Consider the following 17,838-nt stretch of genomic DNA (forward strand, 5'->3'; position numbering starts at 1 on the left):
ATTCAAAACAGTCTGCTATCGGCTCTGGGGCAACGGGAAACAACTTAGCTCTATCACTCAGAAACCATTTCTGGTTCCTAGTGAAACACATGTGTATGAGAAAGACAGAGGGAGATGCAAGTATTAGAACCCACTTAGGACACAAGCACACATGCAGAGGTGGTCAGGCCCCTGGTGAGAGGCAGGCGACACGACAGCCAGCACCCACTCTCTATTTGAAAGTCAGAGTGACAGAGAAACAGAGAGAGCAACAGCCAGGGCTGGGTCAGGCCACAGCCAGGAGCCATGTGCCAGGAATTCCGTACTTGTCTCCCACGTGGATGGCAGGTGCCCAAGCACTTGGGCCATCCTCTGTGGCTTTCCCGGGCACATTAGCAGGGAGTTGGATCAGAAGTGGGGCAGCTGCTCCGATGTAGGATGCTGGTGTCAGGGGTGGCGATGTAACCTGCTGTGCCACCATGGCCCCTCTGTTTTCATCTATCTTGCTAACAGCTGGATCCCCGGGGCAGGTGCATCTCCAGGGCTGAACTTGTGGGCAGATCTCTGCCTGCATTGGCTGTGGGCTCTGGGTGAGGGACCTGGCTCATCTTAGAAAGCTGGCTGGGTGTCTCCACTCCTATGGTTCGCTGTCGCTACGAGGGCTGCTGGCTCCAGTTGCCCTCATTCTGCTTGAGGGGCGTGCCTTGCAGGTGCACCAGACCACAGCAGCTCACAGTCACTGCACTCACGGATCCCACATTGACACCCAATATCAGCACATCCTTGCCCAAATCCTGGAAGCAGCAGCCAGGAGCAAAAGCCAACACTGGTGGAGCCCATCTTGGCCGCTGAGGGAAGGACAGCAACTCTGAGAGTTGTGCAGAACCAAAGAAAGGAAAACACCTCCAAGAGGAAGCTGTGGTCTGGTTGCTGCATGGTTCCCCATTACAAGCCAGAGTGCAAAATCCCGCAGAGATGCAAATGTCAAGCTGAGACACTTGTGACTGGTCCACGCATTGCACAAATGTCACTAAGGCACATGTCTATTTTAACAGCGGCTTCGTTTCATCCGAAATAATGGTGTATCTTACTGGCTCACATGGCTTAATATACAGCTCATGGTTTGTCTGCCAGGTAACGGCCCCTTCTCCCCTCCAACACACCCTGGGAACAAGGATGTCTGTAGCATACATCACTGGGAAACACTGAAGTGTTCAGTGGTTGGTGTTGGTGGGGGACCAGGGATGGCAAGGGCACATCCCAGTGTCATGCTGAGCCAATGAGGTCGCTTAAGGGGGGCTGGGAGCTGTCAACATGACCAGGGCAGCTCTTAAGGCACCTATTTGGAATTATCATAAAAATAAAAGGGGGCTGACGCCGCGGCTCAATAGGCTAATCCTCCACCTGCGGCAGAGTTCTAGTCCCGGTTGGGGCGCCGGATTCTGTCCCAGTTGCCCCTCTTCCAGGCCAGCTCTCTGCTGTGGCCTGGGAATGCAGTGGAGGATGGTCAAAGTGCTTGGGCCCTGCACCCCATGGGAGACCAGAAGCACCTGGCTCCTGGTTTCGGATCAGCACGGTGCGCCGGCCACAATGGCAACATTGGAGGGTGAACCAACGGCAAAAGGAAGACCTGTCTCTCTCACTGTCCACTCTGCCTGTCAAAAAATAAATAAATAAAAGGGAAGGGACCGGCGCTGTGGCGTGGCAAGTGAAGTCACTGCCTGCAGGACTCCCATATGGGTGCTGGTTTGAGTCCTGGCTGCTCCACTTACTCCAATCCAGCTCTCTGCTGTAGTCTGGGAATGCAGTAGAAGACGGCCCAAATCCTTAGGCCCCTGCACCCCCATGGGAGACCCAGAAGTTCCTGGCTCCTGGCTTTGGATAGGCTCAGCTCCAGCCATTGCGGCCAACTGGGGAGTAAACCAGCTCACGCTCTCTGTCTCTCGTTCTCTGTGTGGCTCTGATTCTCAAATAAATACATTTTTAAAAGGGGGGGAGGGGAAAAGGGCAAGTGTGCATCTCAATGTATACTGTGTGCATTCGCTATGGTAACAAGGAGGCGGGGAGGAGCAGGTGTCTCTGACTCAGTACAAGAGGTTGCTGGGAGATGCTGCCTGCCAGACACCCCTGATCTGCCACACCCTCCTCTTAATGACTAATCCTCATGGCAGCTCTGGGAGGGAGCTACCTGGTTTACCCAAGCAGAAATCAGTCAACAAACGGCAGAGCTAGGACTCAAACCCCAGAGATCTTGCCTCCAAAATCCTTGCTCTGGAGCACGATGCCTCACTGGCTTGGGGCAGGGGAATAGGGTGGCTGTGTGACAGGGATTTAGAAGAACAGGTAGGTATCTACAATTTTGTTTTATCTGAATTTTTTGTTGGGTATAAATTTAATGTTAAAAATAAGGCATATGTTCAAAGTATCTAGCTGGACAAATTCATTGAGAAAGACTGGGTTAAGGAGAGACAGTTCAGTATACACAGGAGCAAACCAGCAGGTGCACTGCTCCCAGCTCCAGAAAGCAGAAGCAAAGAAAGCTTTCTGGGATGACACGGCCCTGTCCCTGTGGCAAAGTCAGCACGAGAGCAGAAAGGCTGAGGAATCTGGAGTAGATTGTGCTCCCACTTGCTTCTGGCTGTGACTACAAGCCACTCAAGGGGCTGGCCTAACCTAGAGATGAGCCAACACTGGAGCCATATGGGCACCAGCTCTAGTCCTGGCAGCTCTCTGCTATGGCCTGGGAAAGCAGAAGATGGTCTAAGTGCTTGGGCCTCTGAACCCGAGTGAGAGAAGCACCTGGCTCCTAACTTCGGATCAGCGCAGCTCCGGCCGCTGTGGCCATTTGGGGAGTGACCCAATGGAAGCAAGACCTTTCTGTCTCTCCCTGTCACTGTAACTCTAGCTCTCAAATCAAAACAAAAAACAAAAAACACTGGAGCCTGCAGACTGGTACAGATTATTTCCCATTTTCAAACAATGTGTTGTCTTCCTTTGGGAAGAAAGGCCCTGAGAGTTTATCAATAAGCCCGAAGACAACAAATTCTGTGGATAGATTTTAAACTGAGGAAGTCTTGCTGGGGCAGGCACTAAGTGTAGCAGTAAAGACACATGGTAACAGATGCCGAAGCCCACATCAGAACGCCTGGCTAATACTCAGCTCTGACCCCGTCACTCCCGCGTAACCTGGGCTGCATTTTGGCAGGTTTCTCTTCTGGTACCGGTCTTTGAGACTGAATGAACTAGTGGATGGGAGCTAGCACTCTCACAAAAAACAAAAAACCTGCTCCTCAACTGCTAGAAGGGAATGTTCTTCCCATCAGAAAAGTAGCTGGGGCCGGTATTGTGGTGCAGAGGGTTATGCCAGTCTGCAACGCCAGCATCCATATCAGAGCATGGTTTCCAGTCCCTGCTGCTCTGCTTCCCACCCAGCTCCCTGCTAATGCACCAGGGAAAGCTGCTGGACGCCTCTATGGGAAACCCAGTGCGGTTCTAGGTTCCTGCTTCTGCTTGCATCAGCCCCATTACAGTCATTTGGGGAGTGTCCACTAACAAATTCTCTCCCTCTCACACTGCCTTCAAATAATATAAATCTTACAAAACAGGATAGTAGTCAGAGACCAAGCATATTACTCCTAGTCAGTGGAGCAGTTTTCCTAACATTAGTCCCCAAAACCGGCTACTAGTCATACCATTTAGTAAATGAAACTCAGTCAGGGTAAGTTAGACATCAGCTATGAACAAGAAGCTGAAACTCAAAAACACTGAAGTTTACAAATACAGCGGTGAGGGCCTGCACTGTGGCAGAGCTGGTGGAGCTGCTGCTTGAGAAGCCAGCACTCAGTATCAGACCACAGGTTCCAGTCCTGGGGGCTCTACTTCTGACCCCACTCCCTGCTAATGTGCCTAGGAAGGCAGAGAAGATGGCCCAAACACCTGGGCCCTTGCCATCCACGTAGGAGTCCTGGATGGACCCCGGCTGTTGCAGCCATTTGGGGACTGAACTAGTAGATGGAAGATCTCTGATGCTCTTTCAAATAAAGTAAATCTTTAAACACACATGGGCACGCACAGTGATTAGCATTCACCTCCTGTGGGTGCAGAGCCACTTACGTTACTCCCTACTGCAATTCTCACACAGTATTAGTGTAAAGAAAGGGAGAATCCAGAGCATTAAACAACCCTCTATTCTTCTGGTCACTGCAAGTCTTATCATAGTCATCTGAAACCAAGATTTCTAGATTTCAACCAAAAATGATGCAGATGTGGGGCATGCAAGCTAGTGCCAAATTATGCCAACAGGTAAATTTGTGTGTGGTTAGTCTGAATTCTGCCAGACACTAACAAGCCTTGAAGTTGTCTGGCAGAGTCACAATGGTCCATTCAACTCAGGTACCCTCCAGCCGCTAACGCCGTCAGCACTTAGGAAACACAGCTCCAACGGTTCTGCACCAAGCTTCCTCCCCATGACCAAATGCTTGTGTATCCTCCACTTTCTGATGAGGGTAGGGAAGGGGAGGCGGGAGTGACTATTATGGCAAATAAAGTAATTCCACGCATGAAAATATCTTCTAATTTATACTTTATTGCATTATGAAAATAATACATTTATTTGGCAAAGTAATCTAGACTCCAAGTTGAAATAAAATTCTGAAGTGTACTGATTATTTAATTTTTTAAACGTGAAATAGATGTACTCTAACCAATACATTACTTGCATTCTTATAAGTAGGCCAATAACCCAGTAAACCTAATTGTAATAATTCCATATGAAATTACAGATGTTTTTGCATTCAACCATTTTATGATCAGCACGTGTCTCAAGAGAACTGATCTTCATGTCATCCAAATCAACGTACTTAAGAAACTCCTGTTCAGAAAAAAACAGTTTGAACTACCCCAAATTTTTATTTCCTTTGGTTCTACAAGTTGCATTTTCATCCTTACCACAAGTTACAGTTTTTCACAAACATTGTAGCAGCTTTAGATTCTGCCCAAGTACCTTTGTAAGTAAGCTAGTATATTACATTTACATTATTTGAAAAATTGCTGATTTTACAAATGCAAAAATGCATAAATACATGCCTATCTACACTGGCAAAATAAACTACTCTGAACCTCACTGGTTTGAGAGGCCACATCTTCTGGCCCATGGCTGCTGGGACACCTCCCCAAGCCGAAGGACCCTAACGGCCCCCCAAGTGGCAATTCGGTGCTCCAGGTACACTTGACAGGTGTAGTTATATGACAAACCCTAGGTGGATTAAATCTAATAATCAACATTTAAAATAGGACATGTTCACTACATATTTCTGTTCTGCTACAACTTTAGAAATGAACTGGATTCTTCAAAAATGTATGAGGCGGTTTTCACTTTTATAAGAGAGAAAAGTGCTAAAAACATATTACATATATACTCACTTTCCTCATTAGCATCTTCCAATTCCTGTGACATGTTAGATTCAGAGTCTATGGTAACTGCAAACAATCTGTTCAAGATCAAAAATAAACGTGTCTTTAATCACCAAGGTCTTGATTCTTCACTTTAATCTTTTAATAGGACTTTGCTTGGTGTCTATTAAGAAAATGTGCCTAAAATTAGCCTTTTTAAAATTCACAAGTGAATTGGAACTGACAATTTCATCAAGCAAGTCTGTGTTAAGTGCACCTATGCATACCTGCAGAAATTTACTTCAAATGGCCATCAGTACCTAAAGCCAGCTGAACAAGGTTTCCCGATTTAACTACAGAAGTATTCCACCTATCCTAAAGATATTCCATTAGCATTCTACAATTATCTGTATAAACAGCAACAACTTTGATCTATGATCAACATGAATATCTAATAAATATTAAAACTATTAAACTATAGAGTAAAATGCAGGATTTCTCATAGAGTTAAGTGATGCCATTTTGGTACATTCACCATTATTGTACTTTATTTAATAAAGAAATACATTTGCCCTTGCAAAAAGAGTTAATTGCAAGTTTACAAATAAAACCACAGACCTCAAAAGTCGTGATGTTAAATCTTCAACTAATAACCAACAAAAAAGTAAATCGACTTGTTTACAAATGGTCCATGGCACAATTAAAATAAAAAATATCAAAAGGTCACAGGATCTTAAAGAATAGGTTTATTGACAATAATCTCATAAATAGTCTAAAGAAAATTTCAAGAATTTCTAAACTTAAAATGTTTAAAATTTGTTCTCATTGGCAAAATATCCCTTGATAAAATTAATAGGTCACTACAAATGAATGTCACATTTAGAGTTAGCTTCATCTTAACATTTTTTGCAAAAAATTTTTGAAAAATCTACAGATTTTTTCTTCCCTCTTGAGTACAGCGACTCATTATTCAGTTTTTATTTCAACTATAAGACATATTCATAAATATATTATCTAGCTGCTGTGAATTTGACAGTCAAGTTAATCAGTAGTATATTATCCTACAAACTTTCACGGAGCCAAATCATTCTGGTAATTTTAGTCATAGCAATTTTAGTTGATTAAACGCAAAATTTTGTGGTTTCCCTCCAAACGGCCCAAAAGCATATGATATAGTGTCAGGAATTATTTGCATCAGTTTTATAAGTTTATCTGTGTACTTCAGGTATCTGAAACTAAAAAAGGTGTTCTCTTATATTTTGATAAAAATGTACTCCAATATTTCATAACATTAATATTTATTGCTTTATATGAATACTGTATTGAAAGCCCAAGCCAAGTTTACACACAGAAATTATACAATTATATACCGCTTCACAAAGGCAGTGAACACATTACATTCTACAAAATCTACTTTACAGAAATTTAAAAATTCTAATATCAAAAAGTACAGCTGAGGAAACAGGTATAAATTTGGCAGCCAGTAATTTTGACAGGGAAGTTGCAGCTCACATGACTTTAAATATGTGAATTTGAAAATATTGAGTTTAGAGTAATCATTGTGCTTTGTGTTGATTTGAAAAATATAACACTGGCTGTCGAAGAAGCATGTTCAAAAATATTTAATTCACTTCAAAATGTCATACAAATTATGGTGGTTTCTATGCACCTCTAACGCCTCAATTAGCTCAGGTACATTACTAAAGCAATATATTAATTCTTCCAGTACAGTGGTGTTTCATACCATCGACATTTGCATACTCTAGAATAATTTAGAAAGAAATGCGTAATATTCACAATGTTCAGAAAAGCAAGCAAAAAGTCAAGGAACCTGCCTGGTTCTTTGAGATGGTCTCATGTCAGCTTCAGAAGCATTCGTTCTACAACATAGTAAGCTACTGTTGGAACACAATTTCCAAGATAAGTACATCTTCTCATAAATAACCATGTGTTTTTCTCAGGCACCTTAGAAGTATACAAAAAACTTCAAATCTCTTGGAATGTGTTTAACCTGGTATTTCAACAGACAAGATTTCCAGGGTTTCACAAGGGCCAGATTTTATTTGAATTACTCAGAAGAGAAAGAAAATGTCTTCTGAAAGAGGTGAACTCAATCATTACCAATAGAAAAAGTATCCACTGTATTCATCTCTTATAGAAACAGAAAAATATAACATTTCCCCCCTTAGAATAATATATATGTATATATATGTATTTATATATATATGTATATATGACTTAAAGTTCCATTGTACACAGTCAAACAATAAAATCTGGAAACCAGCATGAAACCCTACAATTCACGTTAAAATATTGAAACTATGACCAAAACAGGAAAACTGCTAGGGCTGTCAAGAGACAAGACAAAAAGCTTTCTTGCATATGTATAAACTAAATGTGATAATCTCAAAAAAGTTTTCAAAATTATAATTATTACCTTCCAGTTTAAAACCTTTAATCCTAAATTAAAAAAAAGAAATCTATACACAAACCACTGATTTGACCAGACCAAAAAAACAGTGAGCGGTAAGCAGGACCCAGAGGAGCTGATATTCACAGTTCTTACATGTACAACTCTTTCAGGATTTAAAGTACTTTACAACCTGTTTCTCTTGTAAAACTACAGGTCCACTTTATCACATAAAAGTTTTATACAGTGTAAAACCAGAACTGTATGTAAAATACTGCATCTATGTGTTTCTAAACAGTCAGTCCTGCTCCATTGGCTCCTCTGGGACTTCTGAGGCTTCATCATCATTTTCCATGGATGACTCTGACAGAATCTCTCCAGGTTCATTGGAGCTGGATCCTTCTAATTCTTCTGTTTCATGGCAGTTAGAACCATTACTTACAGGGCCTGTATTTCCACTACCTTCAGAATGTAAATCTTTCTCCGCTTGAGACACATCGGAATCCTCCATTTGATTATTTTCCTCAGAAGTCTCTTCATTCACAGTTAAGGCATCATCAGATTCTTTATCTTGATTTTTTCTTTCTGGGATCATTTCTCTTGATGTCATAAAAGACTCTAAAAATAAGCAAACGTTGTTGTAGTTAAATTTGATTTTCCAAACATCTCCACAGTTAAGTTTCATGAATTCTGATATTCTACAGTTCCAATCATATCCCCTGAAAACTCAGCTGCAACTACACACAGGTGGGAGACAAGCCCAGCATCAGCATAGTAAGGCGTTCCACTATGTTAAATTGTTTCGGGGAAAAAAAGGATAATAAGCATGTGAGATCTCCTTACTCCACCCTTTTACAGATGGTCTCTAAATACCTTCTTCCTCCTCTTCCTCCTCTTCTTCCTCGTCTTCTGCACAGTGCTGCCTGGCAGTGTGGCTTTCTTTGTCTTTACCCTGAGGTGAAGACAGGGCTTCTGTGTCTTCTGCCAGAACTGAAGAACTCTCACTGGAAGCTGTCTGCCCGGCCGCTTCTCTCACTTCCCCTTCTTTGTCAAACCTGAGTCTTTTTACTTCGTGGCCCTCCGCTTCTACGGCGTCTTCATCTGGGTGTTTATTTTTTATGGGGCTCACTGAGGAGACTTCTGATTCAGATGCCAGCGAGTCACTGTAAATTTTTTAAAGTGTCATTAATAAGATTATCTTCCCTATCTACATTCTAATTTTTAAGGTCTAATAATTTTTTGTCTTTTAATATGAAATTTAAATTATAGCATGTACACAAAGAAAAACACGTGATTAATGTCAAGTCAACCTAAAATGTTTCATGATTATTTCTCATTAGGACGTAACCAGCAAACTAAATGACCTTTCTGAACAGTTCTCTAGGTAAGTCTGTAAATATTCCTCCATAATACACTCTGAGTCTTCTAATTTAGTCATTTTTCCCTTAATGTGATGCAGAAATCCTGATATAAGAAGTTTTCTTTTCATCTTATTTGCAAAGATGTTTTCTCAAGTAACTTTCAAAAACAAAAATCTGCATGGTGTCTTCAGCTCCTAAGGATCCTTTACTACAAACACTCTCCCAAAGCTAGCAGGTGGATGTCTGCTCTAGGGCCCCTTCAGCACAAGCAAATGTGCCAACAGTAGCCTTCACTCTAGAACCACAGGGTCACCTGGCTCTGCCTCTCAGAGCCAACAGAGCAGGTATCTCTCGTGCCTGTGGGAGACTGCTGCCAGGACCTGAAGGTACTGAAATCTACAGCTGCTCTGATCTCTCACTACATAAAATGCAGTCTCTGCCATGTCATACACACATACTCGAATCTCTAAGAGTTTACGCAAAGAGATGTTGCATGTATTGTTTAGGGAATAAGGCTAAGAAAATGTCTACATGTTTACTACAATTTTCTTCCCAGTACTTTTCACAGGAGGATGACTGAATGCACAGATTTGAACAACCCTTGGACACAGAGGGCTGACTACACATTGCAAATAATAAGTAACAAGTGCTAAAAACCATTCATAATTATGTTAATGTTTTATAAAACATTTTTTTTAAATAGAAATCCCATACAAACCTGTGGTTTTTCTCTTCATTTTGCTGTAAGTTTGACTCTTTACTGTCTGGACTCTCAGGCAAACCATTTGTTGTCATTGGAACCGACAAAGAAACCTTTGGTCGATTAAGTGGCCTGGGCGTCCCAGGCCCATTTATATTAGACCTGTAATAAGATAAATAAAATCTCATTTTCTATTTCTTAAAGAAACCTTCTCTTCTAGGAGCTGCTTACAAGAACATGTCACAGAAGTATTTGTTGCAATTATACTTTCAGATCCATGCCTCGCTGAATTAACTGATTCCATGCAGTACATCCTCAACCCTTCACAAACCAGCCATTTTGAAAAATGAACAGGAAGCGGTGCTGTGACATAGCAGGTAAAAGCCACCACCTGCAATGCCGGCATCCCATAGGGGCACTGGTTTGAGTCCCAGCTGTTCCACTTCCGATCCAGCTCTCTGTTATGGCCTGGGAAAGCAGTAGAAAAAGGCCCAAGGCCTTGAATCCCTGCACCTGCATGGGAGACCCGGAAGAAGCTCCTGGCTTCGGATGGGGTCAGCTCCGGCCATTGAGGCCAACTGGGAGTGAGTCAGCAGATGGAAGACCTCTCTCCCTCTGCCTCTCTGTAACTCTGCCTTTCAAATAAATAATCAAGAAAGAAAGAAAGAGAGAAAGAGAAAGAGAGAGAGAGAGAGAGAGAGAGAGAGAAAGAGAGAAAGAGAGAGAAAGGAGAGAAAGAAAGGAGAGAGAAAGAGAGAGAGAAAGACAGAGAAAGAGAGAGAAAGAGAAAGAGAAAGAAAAAGAAAGAGAGAAAGAGAGAAAGAAAGAAAGAGAGGAAGAGAGAGAGAGAAAGAAAGAGAAAGAGAAAAAGAGAGAAAGAGAGAGAAATTAATTAATTAATTAATTAATTGTACATGGAGCCTGCTACTCAAAACCAGGAAAATGCAGACTCTTTGGATATTAAAAATCAATCACACCTGTCAGTATAGCTTGGTGAATTTCCAGGAAACATAACACCATTCATTCTATTTAAACTATTAGAACTGGTTTTCCTGTAAAAAAAGAAAATAGTGTTATAAGAATCATGGATCTACAGGAGCTTTTCAAGAAACTCACTGTCACATATCCAAACAAAATGACTTCTCTGAGAATTAAAATAGGCATACACTATGGGCAAAGGAGAAAAGTCTGTTACTAATCATTATGATATTGCCCTTCTTTTGTCATTTTTTCCAGAATATCTCACATTCATCAGCAAAACATTACTTTAGCTTATAAATGAAAGCAATTCTTATTGTATGTTTTTAAAAATATTTTTTTCTGCAAAGAAGCAGGAGACTATCTGAGCATCTCATTTAACACTGGGAGTATACTCATGAGAATTCTAAAAGCTAAGTCACTGTTATTTTCTATGAAAGTGGAAGCAGCTTAACTTTAAAACAAAGAGTTCTCAACAGGGGCGGAGGCCAATTCCTTCTCCCTGCCTTTCATACTTCCAGAGGGCACTGGGCAATATGAAGCTACATGAAAGGGAACAGCCCTGGCATCAGTGGGCTAAATCCTAGAGACATTGCTAATCTTCCCATAATTCCCAGTACATCCATCCTCAACAAAGAATTTTCCACCCTGAATATTAGTCCCAAGGTTTAGAAAATGTGCCCTAAACTTAGTTTTACTTTGCTATATAAATTATGACAAGTGGAAATACTTTTCCAGCATGAAGAGGAATGGCAGCAAGCGGCTATTCCAAACCTGAATTATGCTATGGAGATGCCCTGAAAGGCTTCTAGGATGGCATCTCGGTGCTTTGAGGGCCACAATGCTAAACCATGTCCAAGTCTTAGAATTACAGTTAACCACTAGTCTCTTTACTAGAAAGATACACAGGCAGTGTTATTGATAAAACATTCTACTTTGGGGACTGGGTGGCACATTCAAAGCATTCATAAACATAATTATTCTTAATTACATATAAAATAAATACAACCTATTTAAAAATAATATATTAGACTACAACAATTAAACAATATACTAGGAACAGAAAAAAATCTGTACTTACTCTGAAGAAGGATAAACACAGCTAACAACCATCACATTCTGCAATAACAAAAATTAGTTATTTAATATGAGGAAAATTACTACTAAAGTTTAATTTCTTAAAATTATCCTGGTGGGTTAAGTTTCCAACTATTCCAATTTTGCTAATAACACAAAATAAATGGTTAAAAATGAAAACTGACTAAACAAAACTGTGACAAAATATTAAAAGAGAATAGAAATATCCTAAGCCATTCACTTTGTTGCTAGTCTGTTTTCTCACCTTCTGTTAGTTAACAGAAGTTATTCTTCTTAAGTTATTCTGGAACTCTGGCATCATGTACTATATGTAACAGAGTAGAATTATGTGCTCTTGTTTTAGATGGAATCACCCAAAGATGTTTAAAAACTGAAGTACTTAGGCCAATTATAATGATTTTCCTTATAAAATACCCAAACCAGAGCTTGTATGGCACCACACCCAAGGAAAAAGACTCAAACCTTTCTCTGCAATATAATTGATTATTGTAGGTAATAATAATACAAGTGACCATAGGCAATATTCAGTGAAAGTTTAGTATGAGTCAGAGTCTATGTGCTTAGCACCAATGTCACAGAGGAAAGTTAAGAGTTAAAAAACTAACATTTAAGTAACTGGCCCAACTATGAAGCACCATAGCCTGAATTTGAAGGCAGGGTTCCTGGTACAACTAATGTGACAGTGATCTTCATCCCCTGGATTGTGTTCCCCAAACCCAACTCCAGCCCTGGCTCAAATTTGGCCACTGCAGGCATTTGGGAATGAATCAGCAAATGGGAGCTTGCTCACTCCGTCTCTGCCTCTCAAATAAACTAGCCTTGGCTCCAACTGTTATGGGCATTTAGGGAGTGAATCAGTAAATGGAAGATCTCTTTTCTCTGTCTTTTGCCCTCTCTCTGTCACTCTTTCCAGTAAATAATCAATCTTAAAAATCAAGAAGTCCTTGAGGTGAAAATTAAGTACTGATGAACATAAGTTTCCTGCACTATGTGAATCTTAACTGACAGCATAAAGGCTCAATAAAACATACTCCTATTAATCCAGTAAAACCCTAAGAACTGTTGTAAATCACTGTGCGGTGGCTTTTGATCCCTATTTCCTGGAATAAAACTAAGTGATTTTTGCATCAGAACCTCAAAATCAATACTGGACTAGGTTTCAGGATCAATCATCAACTGAGATTCAGTAACTCACCGGCCCATTCTGGTTCCCAAAGGGCCCTTCATTTATTCTTTCCATTTCTTCATCAAGGTGTTTTCTTTGTTCAGAATGTCCTCTCCTTGTTATTAACACCCACTCACCCACGAAAAATCTGACCTGCATCTTTCTACATAATATCTAATTTAAATGGTATACACTGGCAAGTTTCCAAAGTTATATACTCCAGAACTGAGGAAGTGCATTCCACAGGTAAATGTATTTGTAAAACATGCTGAGTTAAAATACCAACCTCTCAGAATCTTTAGTATACTTATAGTATATACTATTAAATAATACCTGGGGCCAGCACTGTGGCACAGCAGGTTAACACCCTGGCCTGAAGCACAGGCATCCCATATGGGCGACGGTTCGAGACCTGGCTGCTCCACTTCCTATCCAACTCTCTGCTGTGGCCTGGCAAAGCAGTGGAAGATGGCCCAAGTCCTTGGGCCCCTGCACCCGAATGGGAGACCCGGAAGAAGCTCCTGGCTCCTGATCAGCTCAGCTCCGGCTGTTGCGGCCAACTGGATGGAAGATCTCTTTCTCTCTCTCTTTCTCTCTCTCTCTCTCTCTCTCTCTCTCTCTGTGTAACTCTGACTTTTGCAGCAGCCATCTGGGGAGTGGACCAGCAGATGGAAGACACAAGTCTCTCTCTCCCTCTTTAACTCTGCCTTTCAAGTAAATAAATAAATCCTTGAAAAAAAATTTTTAAGAAGAGCTAAAAAGAGAATTTTTCTTTTTGGGAAAAAGTGCCTCAAATATTAGTGTACTTTCATGAAATGCTATTAGTTCTAAAATCTGTATCGTTTAATGTAATTCCCATAATAATATAAATACCTTTTCTACTCCTCTGAGAAATTTGTCTGTTCCTGTATAGTTTCTTCTTGGATCTGTTAGCAATTCACATAGTCGCTGAATAGTAAAAGGGATACTGCAAAAGAATACAATTTCATAGTTTGAGGTCATTAATTACCAAAAGAATTAGAAACATTATTTCTTTTGCTAATGAAAGCTTTATCTAGTCACCCATGTGTAATGCTACAAAAGAGAAAAGGATAAGTCATTCAAAAAGACAATAAGCATACCTTTTTATTTAACAAAACAACTCTCCCTTCCTTACTTTAAAAAGTAATAAAAAGGAGCATTCAAAATTAACAAAATACTTTAAAACTGGGTGAAAGAAATCTGAACATTCTAATTCTGATAATTCAATTTTAAGTTTTCAAGAAAGGCAACAAATTAAATGATCAAGTTAGAGCTTATCAACACACAGACTTTTTCTCAAGTGTTCTCCTGTACAAAGATTTCTTTGAAGTGTTCGAATGACCACGAATGATTTTTGTTACTGGATGGAATAAGACAAATTACTCCAATAAAGAAGTATCTTAAATATGATTCTGCTCTGTTAGTAATAATTTTCCTATACAAACCACATATTTAATCAATCTTAAAATACAGAAAACCGTACTCAACATTTTGGTAAAATTCCTGTTAACTTTGCCAAATACTTTCACCACAATTCATGTTCACTTCACAACAGTAAATAGAAAACTGAGCTGGGTTGGAATTAAAATCATTTCATAAATAAATAAAAGGTTTGAGCTCATACAACTATTAGCATTCATCAGAATTACCAACTGAAGAGCAAAGTTAGGAGCATTAGCTATGACAAATGAAGCTAAACAATACAGATATAAATCTTCAGAGTTCAGTGTTTGCCCTACAAATATGCTTATTCTCCTTATGAAAAGAATTAGGGGCTGGTGCTGTGGTGCAGCGGATTAAAACCCTGGCTGCTCCTCTTCCTATCCAGCTCTCTGCTATGGCCTGAGAAAGCAGTGGAGGACGGCCCAAGTCTTTGGGTCCCTTGAGCCCCGTGGGCTCCTGTAAAGAGCTCCTGGCTCCTGGCTTCGGATTGGAGCGGCTCCAGCCCTTGCAGCCATTTGGGGAGTGAACTATCGGATGGAAGACCTCTCTCTGTCTCTACCTCTCTCTGTAACTCTTTCAAATAAATAAAATAAATCTCTAAAAAGAATTAGAAGCCCTAAAATAGTTAACATTCACAACATTCTTCAGTTTCCATAGGCAGTTTGACACAATATCCTCTCCAGCAAGGTAAAGCAGCTAGTAAATAATAATGCCAGACTCAAATTCAGGTTCTGTAACTTCAAATCCCATATCTTTCACAATGTACCACATTTAAGATTGTAGTTTTTTTAAGGTGGATAAATTACATGTTATTTTCATATTCTTAGCATCAATACTATTCTTATGTTCTTATAATAAAAGTCAGTATAAGATTTATATAGGTGCCAGCACTGTGGTGTAGTGGGTTAAGCCACCACTTGCAGAGTAGGCATCCCATATGGGTGCCAGATGGGAGTCCAGGTTGCTCCACTTGTGATCCAGCTCCTTGCTAATGGTGTGGGAAAGCAGCAGGGGCTGTGTTTGGGTCCCTGCATACACATGGGGGACCAGATGAAACTCAGGGCTAGGGTTTCAGCCTGGCCCAGCACTGTAAGTTGCAGCCACCTGGGGAGTGAACCAGCAGGTGGAAGATCGATCTATCTCTCCCTCCCTCCCTCTCCCTTCCTCTTTGTAACTTTGCCTTTCAAATAAATAAATCTTTAAAAATATTTACAACAAATTTAGGAAATGTATAAAGTAAATGTTATTTGTGTGAAAACATTTTAGTTGTCTATCAACAAGAATTAATCTTTTCTCAATCAGCACTCAAATCCAAAGGTGAGAAAACTATTCCTCTGTCAAATGCCATGGCACAAGAGAGGAAATGTCTGCCTAATATCAAAACTATTCAGAAGCAACAAGACAGAACTTCTTGGACGTTCATCATGACTGGGAAATCCCTTTGTATTTTTGAGAAAGAACATTCTTTTCCACATTTTTGAATCTACTTAAGACTGCTTTCAAAACTAAGGGTATTTTGAAATGAATAAAAACAAAGCTCACTAACATCATGACTAACAATGAACTAGTAAACTTACATATCTCTTTTTTGTCCATTTATATGAATACAACACATACTTGGAAACCTATAGCTATTACACAGAAAATTATTAACAAATTAACAAGGATTTTTTTACATCATCTTCCAAAGCTAACACATAACTAGTTTCTTAAATATCTGTCCCTTCTTACATTTGAATGAAAATTTCTTAAAGGACAGGACTTCTTCACATGTATTATGCTCAACATACCATCTGCATACACACAGGGGGCTTTACAAAATTCATGGAAAAGGTAGAATTAACAGATAAAGTACTAGGGCCAGCGTTGTGGCACAGCAGGTTATACTGCTGTCTTCGACACAAGCATCCCATATGGACACCAGTTCAATGTCCCAGTTGCTCTGCTTCTGATCCAGCTCCCTACTAATGTGCCTGGGAAACCCAGAAGGATGGCCAAATTGCTTGAGCCCCTGCACCTATATGGGAGACCCAGATAAAGCTCCTGGCTTTGGCCTGACTCAGCACTGGCCATTGTAGTCATTTGGGGAATGAACTAGCAGGTGGACAACCTTTCTCTTTCCCTTTTCAATAAATGAATAAATCTTAAACAGGGGGTGGGAGGAGAGAACACACAGGGTACGCATTTGGTCAAGTGGTTAAGCTATTGGGTTAGCCTGTCGGCATTCCATGTAAGAAGGCCTAGATTTAATGTCCAGCACCACCTGATTCCAGCTTCCAGACCGAGTTCCTGGTTACTGGCTTTGTCCTAGCACAGGCTTTGTCCCAGGCACTGTGAACTCTTGGGGACTGGCCCAGCAGATGGGAACTCTTTCTATCTCTCAACAAAATAAATTTCTAAAGAACTTTAAGATAACACAGCTTCCATAAACGTTTTTGAAGCCCCCTGGATGTATCTGAAATGCAGTGCTACGATGAATTTAAAAATCTGAGAGGTATATCAGTCCCTCAGGCCAACTTCTATCTCATTGTTCTCCAGATCTTACACACATCATCATCACCACCACCACCACCACCACACCTAAGCTCATTAACTACCTCAGAACGACACAACAGTTGAAACAGTTTATACATTATTTAAAATTGTACCAAACGTTTGGGTATTCAAACAGTACTCAACAGAAAAACATTTAAATAGTTATCATTCAACTGTACTTTTTTACCCAACTAAAATTCTTTCTTACACCAAACTCTAGTGTTTTCTCTTAAAATTTTAACATATAAATATTTTAAACTTTCTGTCCTAATTTTACTTAAGGGTGGAAGTAAAACTGTAATCGGTTATTAACATTTTATATATTGGTGACATTAATACTGCTTCTACCAGGGAATAAAGTATGTTTAAGTATCAATGTCAGCAGCAACAGACCATGATAAAATCAGTTTACTTTCTTAAGGCATTCTCAGAAGCTTTTAGTTATTTTAGCATGTATCCACTAGATGGCAATAAAATGCCATACAACTCTTGCTTCCTCACAGGAGCAACGAAAATACAAACACTTCTTATATATCAAAGTACACACTGATAGTAGTAACTTTGACAACAGCACTGAAAGGTCTCATTACATAAAGTTTATATTTTTAACCTGTCCCACAAACATAAGGACATAAACTATAGCCACGCATGCTCTGCAGCAAACAGACATGAAAATAATTAAAACCTAGAATAAACACTTATCGTGTATGTAGTGCCATGAAGACAGAATAAATTGTATGGCAGGCAAGTAAACCTG

The 17,838-nt window shown here is 40.3% G+C and overlaps 1 protein-coding gene across 9 annotated transcripts in view; it reads right to left on the reverse strand.

Moving 5' to 3' along the window:
• Nucleotides 1-4,544: 4,544 nt before the first annotated feature.
• The window catches only part of PPP4R2 (protein phosphatase 4 regulatory subunit 2), a 62,460-nt gene continuing 49,166 nt past the window's right edge, over nucleotides 4,545-17,838 (reverse strand). For all 9 annotated transcript variants that reach the window (XM_070050576.2, XM_070050570.2, XM_070050574.2 and 6 more), the window contains 6 exons: nucleotides 13,956-14,049; nucleotides 11,901-11,938; nucleotides 10,819-10,893; nucleotides 9,860-10,003; nucleotides 8,654-8,943; nucleotides 4,545-8,398 (listed from right to left, as the gene is read on the reverse strand). In XM_070050576.2, coding sequence (XP_069906677.2) covers nucleotides 8,079-8,398; nucleotides 8,654-8,943; nucleotides 9,860-10,003; nucleotides 10,819-10,893; nucleotides 11,901-11,932 — 861 coding nt within the window. In that variant the 5' untranslated portion in view covers nucleotides 11,933-11,938; nucleotides 13,956-14,049 and the 3' untranslated portion in view covers nucleotides 4,545-8,078. The remainder of the gene's footprint in view (nucleotides 8,399-8,653; nucleotides 8,944-9,859; nucleotides 10,004-10,818; nucleotides 10,894-11,900; nucleotides 11,939-13,955; nucleotides 14,050-17,838) is intronic.

This window comes from Oryctolagus cuniculus, chromosome 10, assembly GCF_051225735.1.
Source record: "Oryctolagus cuniculus isolate XC-2025 breed Fujian yellow rabbit chromosome 10, ASM5122573v1, whole genome shotgun sequence".
Taxonomy (NCBI): Eukaryota; Metazoa; Chordata; class Mammalia; order Lagomorpha; family Leporidae; genus Oryctolagus; species Oryctolagus cuniculus.